The sequence below is a fragment of the Grampus griseus genome (genome assembly GCF_964374135.1).
Source record: "Grampus griseus genome assembly, chromosome: 4".
NCBI classification, from domain to species: domain Eukaryota; kingdom Metazoa; phylum Chordata; class Mammalia; order Artiodactyla; family Delphinidae; genus Grampus; species Grampus griseus.
Window position 1 is genome coordinate 9,849,978 of NC_138997.1, and position 23,930 is coordinate 9,873,907.

Below are 23,930 nucleotides of genomic sequence, written 5' to 3' on the forward strand. Positions count from 1 at the left end.
ACACCTTGTGTGCACCCTCCAAGAGTGGATTTTCTGTTTCCCCCAGCCCTCTGGAGCTCCTGCTCTCAAGCCCCACTGGCCTTCAAAGCCAAATGCTCTGGGGGCTCCTCCTCCCAATGCCAGGCCCCCAGGCTGGAGAGCCTGATGTGGGGCTTAGAATTCTCACTCCTGTGGGAGAACCTCTGCAATATAATTATTTGCCAGTTTGTGGGTTGCCCACCCAGGGGGTATAGGATTTGATTATATCACGAAAGCACCTCTGCCACTGTTAGATCGTGGCGGCTTCTTTGTCTTTGGATGTAGAATATCTATTTTTGTAGATTCATGTCTTTTTTGTTGATGGTTGTTCAGTAGTTAGTTGTGATTTCGGTGTTTGGGTGAGAGGAAGTGAGCTCAAGTCCCTCTACTCCACCATCTTGTCTGTACCCTCAAGGGTATGTTTCCTCTTGTCATAGATTATAAATCTAACTACTGCAAGTAGTCCTGTTCTGTTTATTAAAAAATTATCTGCTTTTCGTCTTGAATCTCACAAACTTCTTTATAGGTAATTAAAATAATTTAAAATAAATAAGTTATTTCTTAGGATTATTTAATATTTTCTTTTCAGCTTGTTTACTGCACTTATTTGACATTTGTAGTTTTTTAAAAGCTCTAGGAAATGATAGATGTTCATATCTAAGGTAAATGACATAGATTAATAAAATGGTAGAGTTTAAAATATTTATAATTTTTTGTTAATCAATATGGTATCTAATAATGCAAATAAATACAAATAAATTCTAAAATAAAAGTAAATAACTTCCAGTTCCCTTAAGCTCCTTAGTCACTTGAGGCTTTATTTTAAAAGCCAGTTTTACTGGCTTTGTGATTATTTTGTCTTTTATTAAAAACCACATTTCCTCCTCCTCAGTCCTTCCTCAATGACATGTGCTTGCATGTGCACACATGAAAGTACAAAAATGTACATATATCAGTGAAATACACAGAAATGTACATATATCAGTGAAATACACATGATTGCCAGCTTTAGATGGTTTTATAGACGTACACTTAAATGATTAAATGATTACAACAGCATGAACTTTAATTATTTGGAAATACATTTCCACAGTTTATCAGACTCAAGAATGTAAAAGAGACTAGCTTTAGTTCTCTCAATCCCTTTTCTGCTCAGAAAATTTGACAATTTAAAATATACTTCCTTTTAAGTCTTAATCCTTATCAAGTGATACTTTGATGTGATATGACATTGTTATTATATTATTATATCTTTGATCAGGCATTTAATAGATATGTATGTATGATTAATGAAATTTAAATTTAAGAAATTAGGAACTAGACTTTTTATATTGACAACATATATTGTAGAGGCAGTTTCTGTGACTGAACAGCACATAAAACACACACACACACGCACCAGAAATGATTCCAACAGCTTAAGCAGAAGGTACTTTTAGATTACTCTGCTTGAACTGATCCTATTGTTAAAGGATTTCATGCCTTTCAACATTTAGTTTTTATTTCAGTTTGCTTTTTTACATCTTTCAATTTTATGTTATAACTCTATATTAACTTTATCATTTTATTCCTGACTCATGCTCCAAAATGCTTTGCTGGTTATAGTAATGGATATTTTATTGGATTGTAGTTCTTACAGGAAATAAACTGATAAATCTTAAGTGTACTTAAATTGTTTTCACAGTAAAGCAGAATTACTTAGTAGAATTCATAAGAGAATATAGGCAGGATGAACACCAAGAGCAGTTTTATTATCATACTAGCTGTATAGTAACTATGCATTTCGTATGTGTCCTTGCATATATGAAATGGGAGCAGCAGTACCACTTGTAAGCTTTTCCAGAGTCAGAATATCTTTATAGAAAGTACACCTGGGTTTGGAGACAGATAAAGTTTTCCAACTTGCCTGTTTCACTTAATAGCCTGTGTGACCTTTAGCAACTGATTTCAACTTCCTAGGTGCCAGTTTCCTGTGCTTTTGAAAAGGGACAAAAACAGACATAGTGCATTCTTGAGAGGATTCATATAAATTACTTGGTACAGTGCCTGCCATATAACTATATTCTGTTAATGGCATCTATTATTGTTAGTAATAGTTGTAGTGGTAAAGATTACAGAGGTAGAGGGAAATGTGAATATAAGTAACTACTCTTAGTAAGTTTGTAAACTATGCATGTTTTCTTTGGTTTATATGCACTCATTTGTGGTAGCAGGCTTTTATTATACAGATGTTATATTACTCTTAATGTCAGATGAAATTATTTGGAAATTTAGACAGAAAATCATTATATATTTTTTAATTCATATAGCAGTATTATGTAAAATTCACATCTTCCACATATTCAAAAGTCAGTAAAAACAGCAAATATAAATAATGAAATTCCTCTTTTTCATCCCATTTGGTTACATTTTTCCACAGAATATGCTAGTTATTTTTCTTTTAGTTAATTCTAAGCACACATGTTTTATGAATCTGAATTAAGAAAAAAGGGTGTGTTTTGTTAACAATTATTGATATTGTCATTGCTTGGAAAGGAAAATTTAAGCATTTAGATATTTTGTTTGGGGTATAGAATTATTTATAAAGTGTATCTACCAAAAGTTGAGTTGTTTTAATACTCCTCTATCCGTCTGAGAGGGGTTAGAAGAAGATATTGCAATGTTTGCTTACATAGGAAAATACTGAAAGAAAGCCACTTAAATCACATGTATGTGTAAATTTATTGATGGTCCAGAAAAATAAAGTTTCATGTACTTCAGTTGTTCCTCTTTTCCAGGTTGCTTCCTTCTAATTTTGTCTTTTATACAAGGTGAAAAGAAGTATTTAAATAAGTTCTGTTGTAATTTAGTTAAAATATTCTTATGGCCTTTCACTGTAAAATAATACTTCAAAAATTAAGGTAACTCTAAAATCCTTTGATGTAGAATTCTATCCTTTGTGGCATGGACTTAATTTACCACTCTAGTCTCATTTCGCACTATTGTCCCTTTCATTGTCTTTCCTTAGGCAAGTTTGAACTAGTAGCTGTTTATACATATCTTTGTCAGGGTCTCTCTGACTTTGAAATATTTGCAAATGTCATTGCCTGAGAAAGACCCCTGTCCCTTCCACTCCAAGTGGCTAATAATAATTCATGTTTCTCATCTTATTTGGGACATCAGTAGCTTCTGCATTCTAGTTATTTAACTCTCCTATGTTTCCTCTCCAACACATACACATATCTCCAGCTTCTCTATAGTACCTTTGCCTTATATAATGAGTACTAATTGTTTTTGATTTCTCTATCTTTCCACACTGGAAGTTTTGTTTTTTTTTTTAAATAAAAGAAGCTATTTTTTTCCCCCTTCATGTCCCCTGTACCTTGAACAACACCCATAATGTGCATTTAATAAAAATTATAGATGAATTAAGGTGTGCAAATACATTTGCATCAGAAAGGTGAAATGTCTATTTCTCTATACTGAAATAAATCAATTTTAATCAAAATGTTTATTGTGTCAAATCAGTGTGGAAATGAAAATATAATGATGTTTTGTTTCTATTCCTCTATTATATATATAAATATATATATAGGCAATTAGTATATATTCATTTCTTACATAAGAAATAAAAATTATCTGCAGTTCCATCATCTAGTAATAGTTATTTTTGTTGTATAGTTTCTATTTTGTTATCTATAATACTCTTGTTATTATATATTAAATTTGTCGATCCATATATTTCCATCTGTCTTTCAGAAATTCAAAAGACTCATTAAGACTTATCTCCCAACAACTATATAGTCTTTATTTAACTCTGTTATAGAAATTATCATAAAGTTCCATAAATGTTCTTCCTACTAAATAAAATTAACTTAAGCTGAATTACTTAATTCTTAATTTTGTGTACCTAAGTCAATTGGAAACATTTAATTTACTCTCCACATTTGAATATGGCATACAAGTGTATACATAATAAATAATTCAAATATGGTATATTTGTTGTGGACATGCCTGCAAAAGGGAGTAGCAGTGAATTTTTCATTAGAAATGTCTGTGCTTTTTTCTTTTAAAACCTCTAAAGATAGCTATTCTTTATTTAGGGTTTATTTGTTTTGCTTTTATTAGGCTTTTGGTTAATGAAGCTTTTCGAGTTTTTCATTTATCTTGATTTAAATTTCCTTAGTCTTAAAACTCAAGCCAATGGACCAGAGTTTACCAGTCCTTTTCAACTCCTGTCTTCAGAGTGGAAGCCCTTGAAAATAAAAAAATGTGGGGAAAGCATAATGGGAGTATTTGCTATCTATTCTTCCCCACTGTATGCATTAGAGTGTAGTTTCTGATTCATATACAAACATTTATATACCTACAGATTTATAACTTATTTTTCTAATACTTAGGACTCCAACCCATTTCAAAAATTTTTCTAAACAACCATTCACTGAGAGCAAATGTTATCTGTTCATTTACCTGCTACTACCTTTTTGCTCTCTTCCCAGTTCCAAAAGAAGTCTAAATAAACACAACTTGTTATGTCTTGTTTTAAATTTATTTTGGAAAATGTGGCCACATTTTCACTTATCCTTTTCAAACAATTAAAACCTTCCCTTTTTACATTATATCTTCTTGAGTTATCTAATCTCCATTTTCATTTTTGTCTGAATAGCAGCACTAGAAGTTTTGTAATAGGGAAGTTAGAAGGTTGGGACATTAATAGTCCAGAAAATATTTATTTTATATATTTCAGTGTCAAATTATGTTTACCTAAATTATGTATGTACTTTGATAAACAGCTTGGATAACTTGCATATCTCAGGAAGAATTTAAAGCAAAGAGAGGGTGAACGGAGAGGGGAAGGGAGGGGTGGCAGAGGGGAGGAGAGGAAGAGAGGAAACAAGTTTTGGTAGTGAAGTTTGTGATGACCACTGTCTCTCCCTGGAAGAAGTTAAATGATGAGTTAAATCAGTTTTTATCATTAAAATATTATACAACTATTTTATTGACCAAGTAAGAGAAACAAATTCTCCTTTAAAGCAACATAAGGCAAAAACAGAATCTAGTGGAATCACGTGAACTTCTTGGGAAACTTAAGTTACTTAAACTTTGTAAACTGTATTGTTCTCCTTCAAAATGGGTGGTAATAGTAGTAAAACTCCCAAGATGAGATGTGATCATGTGAGTACAGCACTCCCAGCTGTGCCAGACACACAATGAACACATTACAACAATTATGCTCACGATCTCCTTTTAAGTGATACATTTAGTAGTAAGAGGACCCCAGCCAGAGGCCCAGTCACATTAGTTAATCAGAATTAGTACATTTGCATCTGAATTATTAAATCCCAGACATCCTTCATGCGTTATGTCCCTTAGTTATAACAGGATTGGAGTCATGTCAGTTCCCTTAAACAACAGACTTCTAAATGTGTAGATTCCAGAAGGAGACAATTAAGCAAAAAAATAAAGATAAAAAAATATAAACATGCTAAATGGAACACACTGGATGGTATTATTTATTGAAAATGTTTTGGATTTTAAATGTAAATGCTCTGAAAAGAGATCCGTAAAATCCTATCAATTTAATTTACCAAACCGAACAAAACACAACAGCTAACAAAAACAGTATAATCATTTGATCTCACATTTAAGCAAATCATGTCTCTAGCATTCAACCACGATCCTGACTCAGTGGTTCCTATACTAAAAGAAAAGCTGCCAAAGATGGAGTCATTATGACCTGAAATTTAAAGCTCTAAATGTTCAAGCTGATAAGTAAAACACCGCCAGAATGAAGTATGCACACAAAGAATCATTAATTGTACAGTAACCAAATTTGAATTAGTGGGGAATATTAGTGTAGAAGCACATGACTCACCAACAATGTGTTTTTGGTTTTGCTTTTTTTTTTTTTTTTTTTTTGCAGGACAAAGTTCAGCATTTACAGAAGGCTTTTGCTTCAAGAGTAGATAAATCCACACAAACTGAACTTCTAGGCTATGATGTAAGTAGCTATATAAAACCATTTTTATCTTTTTTATTGGTATTCAGACCTCCACAGCTTATTTACTTCTGCTGGTGCTGTGCCCCATGCATTGATTTAATAGGATTTAGTGGTTCCCCATTCATCTTTTGCTCTTAAATAATCCCCAAATACCTTCTGGGACTGAAACAGATAATTACAGGCACCGACTAGCGTACCAGTGTCTTATTAATTTCTTTAAACCAACAACTCTAATACAGTCTTTTGAATTAGTGAATTTGCAGACATGTGGAAGAGACATATTAGAATACTAGGACAATTTATTTTGAAGAGAGTACTAACTTATTAACTGTTTGATTAAGTTACTATGTTTGCAATCACTAAGGGACAAGCATATCATTTTTACATTCTGGAACATAAAAGGAAACACAGCTTTGCAGAGAAATTTACAATACTATTTTAGCTCTTGGGCTTTGGTGCAGGTTGCAGAAAGTAATTTAATTGAAAGTTAGCATTTTGTTCTCAGTGTGAAATACTTGTTGAACTGTCAAAATAGGATTATAAAACATGTTTTAATACAAGATGGCTTCTACTAACACTAAATGATTTTTGACAACTTTGATTCAAATACCTATCTTAAATAAAGCAATGAAATTTTCACGTTGCCTAAGTTCATGACTTTAAATTTCCTTTTGATGGAAACATAAGGGAATTATCTTCTGTATCTTGTATCTAACATTTGTGAGAAATCTTTTTTTAAAAAAATGTATTATTTTTACCACTTTATTGACAAGTATTAGAAGAGAGAGGATTTTAAGTTTGATGAAGGGGTATAATGGTAAAATGTATGTCTATCTGCATGTCCTTGTGTTTATAACATAAATATGATGTTACCATTGTGTTGCCTTTCAAAGTATATTAACATATTTAACATAAAGCTGTCTCTATGAGGATATAAACCAAAGTTTTCAATTCCAGAAAAAATTGTTTTCAGATATTTACATTATTTTTTAATTTAAAAAAACATTAAAAGCTATGCTTTTCTTTTGTGTTATTCTCTTACATTCATTTAATGTTTATTCTAGATACCTAAATATTCCAGATATCAATATTCTGACTATAATACTTCTTGAATACCAGTGCTATATGTTATTTAAATGATATTAATGTTTAATATTTTTTAAAATAAATGGTTTTTATTAAGTTCAAATGGATTTTACCACAATAACTCAATAGGGGAGGTAGCTAAGTTGTAGCTACTAGCAATTTCCTATGCATTTTAATGCATATCTATGACCCATACTTCTCTTGTTTTTACAAAATTTCTTATATCAATGCTATTTAGTTCTCCAGACATGTAAATAAAAATTTAAAAAGCCATGATCATAGTTAATTCTTCATCATTCATAGCTTCTTTTCATATCTGACAGTGAGAGCTTAATGTATTTTACTGGTTAAAGAGTAATAATTTTTTGGTAGTGAGTCCTTAAAGGATCACCTTGTACAAGTTTCTGATATGATTTGGGTAGTCATTAACATAGAATGATATGTTCTAAAGATTTCATACTTTGTACTTCCTGGTGATATATTGTAGGACAATCATCAGAATCAGCAAATTAATTACCAAAAATACGCATCTAGAACCCTATGCCAGTAACCAGATGTAAGTGTTGTAATAGATTTTAGGGCAATTTGTATTGAAAAAACTGGGGAGGGAAATACTTTAAATAAACAAAATAGAAATAAGTAAAGCATTTTAAATGTGATAAATTGTGTGACTATTTGGAATATTATTCATCAATAGTGTAACTTTTTTCATGACTGGAATATATTTTCTATACTTTTCAATATCTATTTATAACTCAATTTTTACGTTCTTATATTCAATAAGAATCATTATCCTTTGACTTTAACATTTTGCTCACATTTTCTCAGGAAATATAATTTGACATTTTAATTTTTCACAAATATATATATACCAACTGTACGCTATATTTATTTGTAATTTGCAATAGTATTTATCAGAAAAAATGAGAAATCTTGTAGAAATCATGCACATTATGGATGATTTTTTTCTCATTTTTTTTTCTAAAACTCAATATTCGCCACAAATTGTTCTTTACAAATCATTATGGATCATGTTTCACTGATATGAATGTCAGTATATAAGGGACTACAAGTATCTATTAATATAATTTCCTTGGGAAGACAGCTGTTACTACACATTTTGCTTAAGAAAGGAAATAGAATCCCCAGAAGATACTAATTATAATGAAAACTATTAAAAGAAATTTCCAAATATCCACTACAGTGAATAAGTTCAAAGGTTTGTACGATAAACAACTTCTAGCCTGTAACAGATTTATCAGGAGACTTGAAACTAATGTTAGAGTACAGTGTGTTCTGATTTCTAATGCACATGGCAAGAATTATTTAAAAGTAAATTCAGGGCTTCCCTGGTGGCACAGTGGTTGAGAGTCCACCTGCCGATGCAGGGGACACGGGTTCGTGCCCCGGTCTGGGAAGATCCCACATGCCGCGGAGCGGCTGGGCCCGTGAGCCATGGCCACTGAGCCTGCGCGTCCGGAGCCTGTGCACCGCAATGGGAGAGGCCACAACAGTGAGAGGCCCGCATACCGCAAAAAAAAAAAAAAAAGTAAATTCAGAGTATCTCAGCAAGGGCCTGTAAACACAATAGTTCTTGTGATGAGGGAGATTGTTAAATAAATGATGAATGTGTCTTAAATAATCAATGCCAGTTTAACCTCTTTCACCCTCCTCTGTCTTCACAGGCTTAGTTTATTGAAAGATCAAAGAATAATTTCTTGTGTCACTTGAGTTATTAAAACTGGAGAGAATATGAATAGATTTTGTCAGGTAGCAATGTTGCCAATTACAAGATTACATTAAGAGGTAGGCAAGATTCTTCTGATTACATCAGTTGTATAAGTAGATGCTTCAACAAAGCACATATGCTGCCTATAAACACTTTATAGTTTGAACTACTGCAACTAACATTTTGGTTAAAGTAATTGAGCATGAACAACCAAAATGCTATATTCTGGCAGTGAGAAAATTCAGATCGTTTTACTAATTTGACACGTTTATGGACAGTTTTTTAACTTCCTTTTGATGGTCTACAGAAGATTGTCATTTTAAATGTGGCTGATTGACTTTGGGTGTAAATTTTCCTTTCAATTAGTGCCTGAACTTGACTCAGAACTGTCACAGGATCTCTAGATTACTCTTAGAGGCAGAAGCACTAAAGTTTTAAGAAGATCTTCCTTTCATTAGTATATGTTTTACACTTATATTTAAAAAGAAGTGTTTAGTTGAACTAGGAATGCTTTGTTCATATTTTCTTTAAGAGTTTTAAAGTTACCAGCTATTTCATCAAATACTAGTAATCACTGTTAGTCTAAATATCATTAATGGTTTTCATTTGACTATTTAAAATCAACCGAATTGTGACATCACACATTTTGTCTGTCATGTATGAGTGAAGCATAAATCAGTTTAGAAATGTATGCTCACAGCACTGTGTGTTCTCCAAATATTTTAACGCATTTTCCAAATGGTGCGATTTACTTTGTAAATGCAGTTTTCTACTTAAGTAGCTGCATTATGAATACACACTTTGAAGAACTCAAAACAATCAGCTATGTATTCTCAATTTATGCTATTTTTCTTAGATTTAATTTTGGATCCCTCCCGGCACAGTTAGTAGTGTGCAGGGAGTTCTAACAAATATGAAATAGTTCATCATGTAAGGAATAAAAGTAATTAGTTTTTACTGTAATTGTTTTATTAACTATTAGAGCAGGAGAATATTTTGTGTTATGCTAACACATTATGTCAGCTTATGGGTTAAGCCCAATGCTAAGAATTGAATAACTATCAGTTAGGCTCCCTCATCCAGCTGCTAATAAACTGTAGTTTCTTAAACCTATTTTGGATCCATTCGTTGCTATCATCTTTCTTAAATTCAGTGCTTATCCTGATCAAATATCAGTGTGCCCCAGTGTTTAGTAGATGAGTACCTTTCCCCAATATGCTTCATTCTTTAATATTTACTTATCTGAGGTATTTCTGTTAATTTTTACAAGTTAAAAAAATCAGATTTCAAAACTGAATGATATATTCTAGATTTTCTTTTGAACTACAGTTTTTCATTATTACATTAAGGGTAACTTTCATATAGGAACATTGATGAAAAACACTGGAAACATCGACTGCCACAGGTGCTTGTTAATATTTAATGGAGGAATCAGCTTATCTTTTGGTGAAATTCTAAGGGCATCACTTTTGAAGATTCATACATGCATCGTTCAACAAATATTACTAAGTGCTTACTGGAAGCCAGGCCTTGTTCTGGGTACTTGAGATACATCCTTTAACCAAACAACAAATAATCCCGCAGGGAGCTTGCACTTTATTATACTTAAAGTAAAAAATATAATAAATAAGTAAAGTGTATGGTATGTTAGAAGCTACTAATGCAATGTAAAAGAGAAAAATAACACAGGGAAAAGATAATTGTGAATGTAGGGATGTGGTCACGGCTATGATCCAAAAATTTTAAATAGAGTGACCTGGGCAGGTCTGAGGATGAGGTGTGAGACGTGAGACTTGAAGGAGGTGAGGTGAAAAATCACCTTTAGCCAGAAATCCTTTTGTGATGTGCTCCTTGCAACTCCTCAAAGACCCTCAGTCAGAACAAATTGCTGTTATCTTGGCTGCAGGCCTAGAATAAGAATAGTTTGCTTCATTTAGAGGCCCTGCAATATGAAAAAAAAAAATGCATTCTGGACAATTAAACCCTAGAATCAGACCCAGTGCATCAAGAGACTCACATTAGGGGAGCCCAGACCACCTGAGGGAACAGCCTGCTCAGCCTCTTTCGATTATATTAACTTAGGGGCACTGAGAAGAAAACTGTCGAATCGACTATACTATGTAAATTACATTTGCTTTTCTTCTTTCTTTTTTTGCATGCATTCTCTCCAGCCTCTTCTCTGTGTACCACTCTTCTTCCAGCCCAGGGAGAGCTGAATCTATAAACTTTAAATGTATGGTTACACTTCATTGTATATCGGCACATCCCATTTATTAGAGGTGTGCTACTAACAGTGAACAAATAAAGAAAGCACTCAGTAATTACTTGGTGAAAATTAAATGAATAGATTAAGACTCTAATGATAATTTTTTTAATGATAATTTTATAATCATAAAATCAGTAACAAATCAGTATGCATTGTTTTACTTTATTCACAAAAATCATACAGAAGTACATATTGCTATCCTACATTTTTATTCTATATTTCTTTGTTATATCTAACAAATATTTTGCAGTGACTACTTTGTGCCTTTTAGAAGACGTATTAAATGCAAGTCAGCATAGACAACCAGTGATTTTAAAACATGGGTGACAACGTGCAGTTGTCCTTAACAGTATTGCATTGAATGGTTCCTTTTAAAATTCTGAATCTTTATGTAGGAGCTAGATCATTCCTGGAATGTCTCCAGGTCTTTAATTCATTTCTGGCTACATAGAATTGGTGTTAGTGAACTGATAATTCTTTCCTTAAGTGAATTTGTGGTTGAAATTCTCATGGGGAAAATAGCAAGGCTTAGTGTTAACTATGAAAATTCTCATAATTGTAAAAATATTCATTAAAACAAAGCAAAAGAGCACACCCACAAATATTTTATATAGCTTAAATTACGTAGGGGAGGAAAAATAACTTTCCCTCTAACCTTCTTGGCTGAGGTCTGCCCGCCACGGTAATAGAGACAGAATAACTGTAGAAAACAAACAGAAGTTTAGTAGCGTGTATACTTCCTGTATAAGTGGGACATACCCAGGAAAAGAGTAATTCCCTGATATGGCCCAGACCACCACCTTAAATACCACCTCCAGCTGAAGACAAAGAAAATGGGGGTAGGGAGGGCAGTAATGGGAGGTTACCAGGAAAAACACAGTAAACAAGGGTATGGTTGTTGTGCAGATTCAAGTTGGTGCCCTCTTCCTTGATAGAATTTTCTAGAGATTGGGTCATTCTCGTCCTGGTACCGAGAGAGAGATGCCCTTACAATTGGAGGTTTGTCTTAAAAAATGTGAATTCTTCTTACAAAGGGTAACTTCTCAATTTTTTACAGCTTCTCCTGCTGTTTCTTAAAAATAACCAGCTCAAGATAATCCATTTGCCAAAGAGGCATGTTTTGTGCTAGTATATTTTGCTCCCTTTCATCTACTAATAGTGATGATCATATTTGCTTAAAATTATGTTGACTCTGTGATAGCATTGATAGGAGAGAAGAAAAGTAGATATTTGTTGAAAAGAAAATTTCTCCCAACTCACTTCTACTTCCATCCCATAGATTGCCATTTCTATAGGAAATCTAACTTCAGAATTTCAAATATTTGCCTTAGAAAACTTTAGAAGTTATTTTAGTATTTTCCAGTGTGCTAAGTGGCATTGCATAATAGGGGGTCCCTTCTGAAGGAAGAAAACACAATGTATACGCTAAGGGCATCTCTCAATATCTGTTTATGATGTACTATGCAGTTGTAGCTAATCATAATTTGTATTAATTTAAGCTCTAAGACTTTCTTCAAGTACTTGTTCAATGTAAATCTTTGGAGATTTATATTATTCGTAGGGAAAGCAATGGTTTCCTTTAATGTGGTCTACAATCAGGAAAATCTGTAAAAGGAAATTTATTCTTTAAATATATATATACACATGTATCTTTGCAATATAAATACAAAATATTTATATAGATAAATATATATATATACACCAAAACACATAGTCTCTCAATACACACAGAGAAACACCTGCATGATATAGGTATAAAAAATAATCTACTTTTATTTACTTATTATAGAAGGTAGGATTCGATGCAAATTTTTTTAAACTTTTGTATGTATATACTAAGAATTAACAAATTATACACTAATGTTTTAAATGGCTATTTGAATTTTAATATGATTAAACTGGATTCATACAAATATTGGCTGAGTATATTTGATCCAATTATATTATACTTTGTATAAATTAATATTTAAATGTTTTTAAAGGTAATAGTCACAATGACTCCCTAAAAACATTACTTTTTCAATATGCAGAAATCGTAAAACCATATATTCTAAATTGAAATGATAATGATGACAATTTTTTGCCTTAGCATAACGATGTGACAGTACTTTATTTTTTTCATTATACCAACTGATGGCTTTTCTATTTTGTCATGGTTGAGGCTTTGTTTAATCAGGCTATCAGATTTAATTAATTAAATTACTTCATTTTTCCCCCTTCAGTTTTCTTACGATATCCGCTGTTCTCTGACAATCTCCTACTTGTAACTTGATTTCAGCAGCACAAAATAGGATAATATCTGTCAAGATCATTAGCACTCATAATGGTCTTTCTCTATCAAGAAGTTTCTCAACTACTTAACTCATACTTTGGAACTTGAGAATACTTGTATAGAGGAAGAAAAATTATTTTCCCTCTACCTTTCTAGGTTCTTGCCTGAGACACCCTTATAATACAGAGTAACAAGACAAAAACATGTTTAGTAACATGTGTACATATGGTATAGATGGGAGGTACACAGGAAAACTAGGTTAATGCCCGAAATGTCCCAAGCTACCTTCTTAAATACTATCTCCAGCTAAAGACAAAAGAAAGATGTTGGGCAGTAGGGAGGCAAATTATAGAGGTTATCAGAAAAAGTAGAATAAACCAGGGTATGGTTGTTTGGCATATTTAAGTTGGTGCCTTCTCCATTTATAAAAGTTTGTAGAGATTTAATCATCCTCTCTTCTGGGTATAGAGAGGGAGATACCCTTAAAAGTAGAGATTTCCCTTATAAATGTTAATGTCTCTTACAAAAGGGTAACTTTTATTTAGTTTTCAGAGCTTCTGTGTCTGCAATTACTTAGAAATAATCAGCTCAAGATGATCCTTATGCCAAAGAGACATATTTTAGGGTGTCAGATTCTGCTCCCCTTAAGTCCTGCCTTTAAAACTTCCCCAAGAAGTCCCACAGTTCAGAAGCTGAGTTGATAAGTTGATCCATTATTTCACTGAACCAGTGTCTTAGTCCTGAGAATAGGTCAGTCTAGTTAAACTGTTGTGACTCATTTCAGAAGTGGTCTTGCAAACGGGCTTCCAAGGTTAGGTCTATACTGTGCTTGCAATCAGGTACTTAGTAAGAGGCATTTCTGTAGAGAAAGAAAGATAAAGATTAATGATGAGAACAAACTATAACTCAGTATCTGAATCCAGGCACAAGATTTCTATATGTCAGGCTCAAAGCATCTTTTTCAGTTTGATTGTCTCTGATATTATCAGGTGTTTAGGTAAACTTGGAGTGTCCCACGTATCAACAAACATGGAAGATTGTCTATACATGAGCTGTTGTGGTGATTTCTCTGAAGTTTATATCAAGTTGTTCACATTCAGTTTGCAGAACTTTAGGAAAGGGCTTTTCTTTTCACCCATTCCAAGTTAGAAGGGTGGGAGAAAATTGGAAGTGAGTTTGAAGAGCTGTAGCAAGATATTTGAGGAAACTGAAAGTTTCCATTCCAGTTTGCAGGTAAAAAATAATAATAATAATAAAAAAATAATAGGACTAGAATCTAATATCCACAAAGTTATGCTACTAAAACATGTCCCTCTATAATCACTCTCATTTTTACCAAAGACGATCACAATAAGACTAAAACGTTTGCAAAATAGGTCTAGTCTCATTAAACTTGGCCTGATTATTTACATAAGTGCAGCAAGAATAGTGATTGTACAGGTTCTTTTTAAATCTGCTTTGCTAGAACTTTCATAAAGAATCACAGATTGAACCTTAAAAGCCTCAAGGCTAGGAAGCCAAGCCAAAATGTTGCCATCAGACTTTGCCTGCAAAACCTATATATATGTATATCTCTTCTCAAGGTATAAAAATATCTCGAGGTTCCTGTACCTGCCAGAAAGTTGAACTTCCTTATTCACCTGGGAAGGTTGCTGGGAACCCTGTAAGCAAGGTACCAGGCTATTTTTCTAAGGGACATTATTGGCTTCATAAAATCAAGCTTAGTTTCTTAAAGTTACGTGGTCATCTGATTCTAGGCACATTCTCAAATATGACATTTCAGTCAAAGCCTTGGCAATATAGCCAGTGTTTCCAGTTTTGTCCTGTTATAAGAACAGAGTCTTATTGAATTTATGCAAATAAGTATAAAAATACTTACAGTTTCTGAATTATGGAGGGATCAGCTAGGGAGAAGAAGTAATTGTTTCATCTTTATTCACAAAGTCATACTTTGCCAAATTGCTTTAATTCATACTTAGGTCAAGAGAAAAGAAAAAGGTTTCCTTAAGTCTAGAAAAACAAAACATTAAAGAACCAGCAATGTTTCAAACAAAAAGTCATAAAGATTATATTCATCCTCATCACTTCATTCATTCCCATGTTATTAAATCTCACTCTTCATTAATCCAGTTCTTGGATTATTTCTGGTAATTCTTACCTAGTTGGGTTTCATGATCTTAAAGTTATCAGGAATTTGTATTCTAGAGTGCTTGTTAGAGTCCTTTTCATGAATTTCCTTGAAGATTAAGCACTTTGGCAAAAGCATGAAAGTGAAATAATAACTGTCTGTAAATGACAAATACTTAAAAATAGCTACTGTTAAAGATCGGATGAGAGTGCATAACAATGCAATTGACAAGGAAATTTGCTTATGTGTCTGACATACATTTTAAGATAATAAATAGAATTATTTTATTACCAGTATAGATCAGATTTCTAGGAATTTCATACCTCATACATTTGCTTAGCCAAAAACACATCTTACTTTCCTTGCAGTTGTTTCCCTTACTGTTTCTACTAGTTTTAATCACATTAATTAGAATTTTTAACCCTTATGAACTTTATAGTGAAAACTAAAAAGTAAGCAATTATAAACTGTATGTTACTACAGTTTTCTTTATATTGGCAAATTAATTATTAATACATTTTATAATTTAGGAAGCATGTGCTCCTTTTAATAGTAAAATCTTTCGACGTGGCACAAGAAATGTTTACTAACAAACCCAAATGTAATTAGTTCCTCTATAATAGGAAGCCAAAAGTAGATAAGCTTATGTTCAATAATTGATGTTTAATATTTTATCTTATTTGGAAATAATCTAGATATTTGATAAATTTCTGTCACTTAACTCAGCAAAATTCTAAGGATTGAAGTTACCAAAAGGATTTGGGAAACTATTTAAATAGATGTACCATAATACATAATTATTGCTGAAACATTCACCTAAAAACTCTTATCCTTTTTAAATCACTTGTTCTCAACAATTATGTTTAAACTACTCATGAAAATTTTGTGAGATATTTGACAAAGTCAGCCATCATCCTGAACTATTTTTCTTGTTTACAAATTTTGTTAACAGAGGTAATATGAACTTTCTTTAACTAGTAAACCAAAGTAGAATGAGAGTTGGATGTCTGCATTATATTTAATGACACTGAAGACATGTCTATTTTAATTAAACCAACAGAGTTCAACTAGCTTTATTTACTGGAGATCACCCAAGATTCTGTGTTTTTTTTTAATTGGATTAGTTTCTATGTTTCTGAGAGTTTTAGGAATACTTAATTTATAAAGCACTTATTTTAAGTCAATTAAATAGAGCTCTTTTACAGATTAATTTTAGCAATAACATCTGGAGGTAGAAAAATACCACACATCTACAACATACATATATAGACATGTGTAAACATACAGATACAAATATATATCTTATAGCTTTCATTTTAAAATTTTAGCTATGAGTCAGGTACAATATTAGTACCTGACTAGTTTATAACAGACTCACTAGTTTATAAGAGAACAGTTGGGTCCAAATTGTGTTTCTGGAAGTTTGTCCACTAAGATGGGTAAAGATTCTTTTTTCCTTTTTCCTACTAGTATTTGTGAAAGAAGAGACTTGGAATTATTCATTTGCCCATTTTCCAAATAACTCCTTTTTTCTCTTTTTGATGAGAAACATCTCCCTAAAGTTTACATTTCAAGGATTGGTTCTTAGGTCCTAGAGAAGAAGGGGTAGAAAATTTTTAAGATGGGGTAGAAAATTTACATTTCAAAAACACAGAAAGTATCCAAATTTTCTCCAAAATTGAGTTTTGGGGTATATTTGCATATTATCGGAGGCCGGGAATAATTACTATTTAAACTTTCCTTATTTTTCTTAGGTGCAGGATAGTACTGTTTCCAATGTCCTGATCTTTTGCAAGCATTTTGAGATGAATAGGGGACCTTTGGTGGCGTGGGTAAAAAGGATAGGTGGACTTTGAATTGCTTCTAGAGCTGCAACTCTGGTTTTGCAAAGATTTGAAAAACAAAGTTGTTTCTAATTCCTCAAAGAATTTGGTTGTAGCCTAAATGATATCAAGGGACTAACCTGCCCATTCAACTACATTATTTTCAATTTGCTTCCTATCAGGTAGAAGATTTCCAACTAAGATGGAAATCAAGATCTCTCTATTCTGCAGCTTTAGGGTTTAATGCAGTATGCCTTTTAAAAATCTATATAAAGCATTCAACAAAGGCTTTACAATGCTCTCCTTTTTTTTTTCCTGAGTGTACAATTCAACCTTAGACCAATTAACCTTAAGGGGGAAAAAGCCTCTTCTATTGTTTCAATCAGCACCTGAACATCAGCCTCCAGCTGATCCATTTCCTGATCATTTGTAGGAGGGCCTGGGAGAAATTCTGGTCATCTGTTTCTTCTGTGAGGGGGTTTTCCCAAGAGGCCATCTGGTTTATCTGATAAGTACAATACAATCATGGGTGGGAAGAACACCGTTTAGCTACCAATCAGGGTTCCAGTGAATGTGACTGTGGATGTCCACTGATCTTTCTAACTGCCCTCTAAATTTGATAGTATCTTCTGAAAGTTGTGGTTAATGAGGCTTTGTAACTTCATCTTGTCAAAGGGGTCTGTAAGGCAAGCCATTTCAATTCTTAGTGTCCTCTTTTCAATCTGGTCTGTCCATAGTACCAAAAAGACAGTTGTTAGAATGAGAGCTCTCTAAAAATTTTTGAAGTATAGAGGTTTTTCCAACTCAAAGGATTCATCATCTGGCCATTGACAAGTAGGATCTTATATATCTCAATAGCAACTCAAACCAATAAGGCTTTTTATGGCTTAACCATAGATGCAAGAGGCATCCCAAAAGAGTGTACAAAAGCGGCAGCCATCACAAGCTCCTGAAAATCCACTCCCAAAGTTAGCCTAAGAAAGCAAAGACCTTCATTGTCACAAGTGGTAAGAATGGTATAGTGAAAATGGTGTCTCCGGTTTTCCATGAGAACGTGTGATGCATTCAGTTACATACCCGCTAATCTGTGACACCAGGCAGGTGCTACTAGAATGGGACTTTTCCAGCATTAAAGAGACAATGAAATTTGAGATGTCAAAGGCCCCCTATGGACCGGGACCCCTATGACAAACTCCCCTGGCAGCTGGTGGGGACGATGAGAATGCTGCTGTTGGGCTGTCTGCTAGATGCATGCCGACACGTGCATCTTCTGACGGGTGGATCCCAGGGAGAATATTCTCACTGGTTACAAGGCCAAGCTTTTAAGGCACAGAATAAAATGGAAGGAAAACCTCTCTAGGCTATGGTTCTCCTCCTTATAACAAATGACAGAAAAGACAGAGATAAAAGCAAACAATTACTATCTCTCCGGAAGGAAAGTGGATCAATATAAAACAAGAGTACTCATAAAAAAAAATCTTTACCAAAGTTGCTATACCCACGAAACTAATTCACGCAGGTATTTTCTCCCTTTAATCTAAATTTGAAAAGGAAGGGACAAGAAATGCTTACCTTCCTTTCTGAACCAGGCACTATAGAGACAGATCCAGGAGATCTGCCTTTGGTAAGAATTATTACGCTTAGCCAGCTTCTGCCAGTTTTCCAGAATCCCATCTGCAGACTCCAGAGCAAGTATGGTGCCTCAGCAAACCCCATCACGGGTCTCCAAACTGTGGTGGTAGAAAAATAATTTTCCCGCTCTCTGTCTAGGTTCTTGACTGAGTCTCCACTGTAATGAAACACATTAAGAGGAGAAAAACAAAAATGTAATACCACGTATATCTCCTGTATACATTAACTCCCTGAAATGGCCAAGCCAACGCTTTAAATACCATCTCCAGCTAGAGGCAAAAGAAAGGTGTTGGGCAGTGGGGAAGCCAGTTATGGGAGGTTACCAGGAAAAACACAGTAAACAAGGGTAAGGTTGTTAGATTTAAGTCCGTGCCTTCTCCACTGACAAGAGTTTCTAGAGATTTAGTCATCCTCCGCTGCCTGGTACAGAGAGGGAGACTCTCCTACAAATGGAGATTGCCCTTATAAATGTAAATATCTCTTACAAAGGGTAACTTTAGTCACTTTTCAGAGCTTCTCCTGTGTCTGCAGTTTCTTCAAAATAATTAACTCAGTGTAATTTTCATTCCAAAGAGACATATTTGGGGGTGGCTAGTTCTGTTTGCCTTCACTAGCTTATATCGTCTGCCAATAAAAGAAGTAGTAATCATTTTAGGGAAAAAACATTAAAATATTAGATTATTAGTGTTTCAAAATAAAGATGTAAAGTGTTTTAATAACATAAGTAACTGTAGAGAGGTAAAGAAAAAAACTTCCATAAATGTTTGGCTTCATACCAAATAGGCAAAGGAATTGGAATTTTCAGAATAATGTGTTACAGAATGTTTCCTTAAAAAGAGCCACATGTAACATTAATGTCATGCTCTATAAAGTAAGAATATCAGAAAATTACACTCTTATGTGATGCCACATTTTTAAGATGGTGGTTAGAATTTTACATGTATGTAGCTGAATTACTATGGAGAAAATTTATACCAAAAAGAATGTAATTTGCAATTCAGAGTGCTTAAATAGTCATAGTTCTTTACATATCAGAATTACTTGAGACTTGTCATTACTTTATGAGCTTTGTGCTTATAAGTGGACTTACAGATTTGGATTTACTCCATCAAACTAGAGGAAAATTTGTCTAAGGGTTAGTCTAATACAGAGTAATTTTCACAAAGAAAAATACTCTAAACAGTTTCAGTATTCTCTTGAATTAGAAGAGTATAACCTAAAAATTGATGAATTGTTCTTTTTTTAGCCTAAGACTAGAATTAGAAATAATAGTGCTTTTCAAATTTTAAGATTATAAGATTATATATCATATTGCTCCAAAAATGCTACTTAAAAGTCTTCTTAATTTATGGGAAAGTTGCTACAAACTCTAATTTAGTCTGAAAGGATTAATTTTTCTTCTTTGAGGGAGCATCAGTAACGACTCACTATTGGGACTTTTGTCACTATAAGACAAAAATTACTTGGTGTGAGTGTATATATTACTTTCTACTCTTTTAAAAGTTTTTCCCTCCATTTTGATTTTTATTATGTTAAAATAAACATACAAACACTGAATCTATAGTATATCTATAAATATATTACATGTATATAAACATACATGTGTTTACATATTTGGGGCATTTAAAATGGATATTATTGTACTGTAATATTAATACATTTTTACTTCATAGTTTAAATGACTGAATATCATTCAATCATGTGACCTTTTAAACATTTTTTACTTTTCTCAAGAATTTTCCTTTTAAAGAATGGCATTGTCATATGCTATTACAATTTTGTATCGAGAGAAATTTTGAAAAATCTAACAAAATTGTACATGGTTTTATTCTCCATCTAGCAATACTATCTCTAGAAATTGACCCAGAACATACACATTCCTAGATACCAAATAGCATTTCTATAAGGTTTTCCTTTATGGGCATTATCTGTAATAGGTAAAGATGAAAACAACACAGAATTTCCACCAATAGGGGACTGTTTAGTACTAATGGCTCATTCACAAAATGGGGGCTGTAGAGCCCCCTCCCCCTGCAAAAAGAGGAAACCTTAATGTTCTGGAATGGAATAGTCTCTAGACTATATATTAATAAGTGAAACAATGAAGGTGTAAAGCCGTTACGATATCAATATCCCCAGAGTGGTTAATCATAAAAAAGTACCCTATTTTTCAAATTACTGTTGTCTCTACAGACTAGTTAAGGGGAACCATTTATTCTCATTAGTTGAGCTTTAATATTTCCTGGTAATTTCCCCTCCCCTGCTTCGTGTTATACTAGCTAAGAAGGACAGAGAAATATTGGGGCTTTTTGTCCTCACTACATGACAAGTATTAGAGTATTATAAACTTTCATAGAGAAATGTTAGGATCGTATACTTTATGACATTAGTGTCTCTGAACATATTCAATCTATTATAGTATTCCCTTCATTTTTACTGACACTTCTTAAAATATTAAAAGGTGGATCTGTATTAGAGCTTTATTAAAAACACGAATGTCAGGAGTCATAAAATACATGGGAACACAGATTCTAGATTTCTGAAATTTATTTCCTCTGTCTTTTTACATTCATTCAACTAGCATTTGGGAAACAGGTAACCAAACACTGAGTATCTATTAAATGTTTGTTAGCCTTAATGATTCTGAAGGCTTTTTTTAAAAAAGAACGTGTTTGGTTGGCAAATATGTATGTGCTTCTGTGTACAACATACAAGTATAGCCCTGAGTTTCCTTTCATCTCAAGATATTATACTCTTTTTCATTTATACAGTCATTTTTTAAATAAAAGTAAAGAAAGGTATTTCAGGCACTGAGATTGTAGCAGTGAAATAGACAGGTTTTCTTTCTTCGTGAACCTCATATTATAGTGGATGAGGACAGAAAATCAATTAGAAATGAAGAAATTGGTAAGAGAATTTCACACAGTGATGAGGGCCATGAGGTAGATAAGCAGAAAGATGAGATTAAGAGATGACGTCAGGTAAAATAGGAATACTTGTGTCTAGAAAGGACTCATCATGGAAGACCTGAGAATGTTGTTTTTGAGCTGTAACCTGAGTGATGGGTCAGCTGTTCACAAAACTGGAACAAGCCTCTTAACAGGAAAAATCAGATTATGAAGAACAGTTACCTTCCAGTACTGCTTGCGGCTTTAGGACTGACTCACATTAGTTTTGGTCTTGGCTTCCTACTTAAAGTTTCTATACATTCTAATCTATATATCTAATCTATATATGCACCACAGATAAATCTAAAAGAAATAAACACAAACACACAGCTTACACTGTGTTGTATTTCTACTTTAAAACTCTCTCTTAATGGCTCACTAAGGCTTAAAGGGTAAAATCCACATTCCTCAAACCAGCGTCATAGCTGCTAAAATTACATCCTTCCCTACTTATGCAATTTTAGCTCTAACTGTTCCCAAACATAAACGTTTTATTCCACTTAAGCTGCTCCAACACAAATTGCTGTTTGTTGTCTCCGTTGTTGTTCAGTGTTTTGGTTCGTTTGTTTTGTTTTTAACTGTTTTATTTAGAATGCTCCTCCCCTATAACGTATCTCTCTCTTTAGGCCCAACTCCACTCCCATTTGATTTGGCTACTCAAACTGGGAGTGATCTCTCTTTCTATAGAACAATTTCAGCAGTTACTGGTCCTACATAACCTATCCTTTAGTTGTCAGTACTAGATATTGTTATCAGTTTTATATATTGACATATATAGCTCCTATGTATTGACATAGAACTTACTGTCTTGTAGTATGGCTCATCTTTTCTATATTCATTTCTATCTCTCCAACCGAATTCTACATGCCTTTGAGGCAGCTGCCATATTCTATACTTCTTGGATCCTATCTTTCTTTTTATGCACATTACCTGGACAAGGAGTTCCTTTTTTTAAAGGTGAAGTATTTTGAAATGTTTTAATTTCCTATCACATAAAACTGCAATAAAGTATAGAGATTTCAAAATAATAATAATTGCAACAGATTGAAAATTCTTTTGGAGCTTTACAAAAAGGAGATTTACAAAAAGGAGAGCCAGATGGACTTACCTATTAATCATTTAGTTTTTTGGAAATGAAGAATACATAAAAAGTTGAGGAAAACTCGTTTTTTTACTCCACTTACAAAACCAGAGAAATAAAATTTTGCTAATTGGTCTTCACTCTTCACCTTGCTTTTGGTAGTAAAGTATTTAATTGGAAGTTGGGAGCCTGGAAACATTACTAATGTAAATATTTTTATTAAGTTTTAATAGCAGTTTTTACTTAGAAAGTCATAAGTAGAATAGACTTATGTTGGTATGTTGGTCTGTGTTTTTTTAATTTGTGTTTAAACATTTTACATCTTCATATTAAGTAAAATTTCCTTTCATTTTATTAATTTGATGTCATTCATTTGTTTATTTTTGTTTTCTTCTTTTCAAGGCCCTGTGGAATCCTACATGCACTGAAGTTTTATTTAAACCAGTACATATTTCAACCTAGGTTAAATCATTATTTGATAAGAAATGTATCACAAATCTGACATGCTAAATATGAAATCAGTTTTCTATTATTTCATGTGTTAGCTATTTCTCGGAGTATGTAATACAGAAATCTTTCCATTCCAGATATTTCACACTTTTCGCATTTGTACACAATTGCATAAAATATTAATGGATGTAGATTAAGCTAACATATTCCTACCTTATTGTATTTTTAAAACAAAAATAGACTTATTTTTAAATTGTCTCTATATGCAGCTATTCTGAAGTGTAATATTCCACTTGGCAGGACATATTTTTTGTTCAACCTTCTCATCCATGTCATTTGTCTCTCTGGTTATAGTCTGTTTAATTTCACCACATATTCTATGCACATTAAGTAAGTTTCAAAACAGTGCTTCTGGTTTCTCCCATCCTAGTGTGACAGGTCTTACTGAAGAACTAAGTTACCTCTGTTTTTCCCTTGCATTGAGATCAAAAGATGAAAACAGTATGTCTTCAAACGA

At 33.0% G+C, this 23,930-nt stretch overlaps 1 protein-coding gene across 2 annotated transcripts in view; it reads left to right on the plus strand.

Moving 5' to 3' along the window:
• The window catches only part of CCSER1 (coiled-coil serine rich protein 1), a gene marked incomplete at both ends in the record, with an annotated part of 1,097,278 nt that overhangs the window by 520,308 nt on the left and 553,040 nt on the right, over positions 1-23,930 (plus strand). Inside the window, 2 exons of one of the 2 annotated variants that reach the window (XM_082653729.1) lie at positions 5,921-5,998; positions 23,366-23,562. In XM_082653729.1, the coding sequence (XP_082509855.1) occupies positions 5,921-5,998; positions 23,366-23,425 (138 nt within the window). Of the gene's footprint in view, positions 1-5,920; positions 5,999-23,365; positions 23,563-23,930 lie in introns of those variants that run through there. The other variant, XM_082653728.1, reaches the window with a different exon arrangement.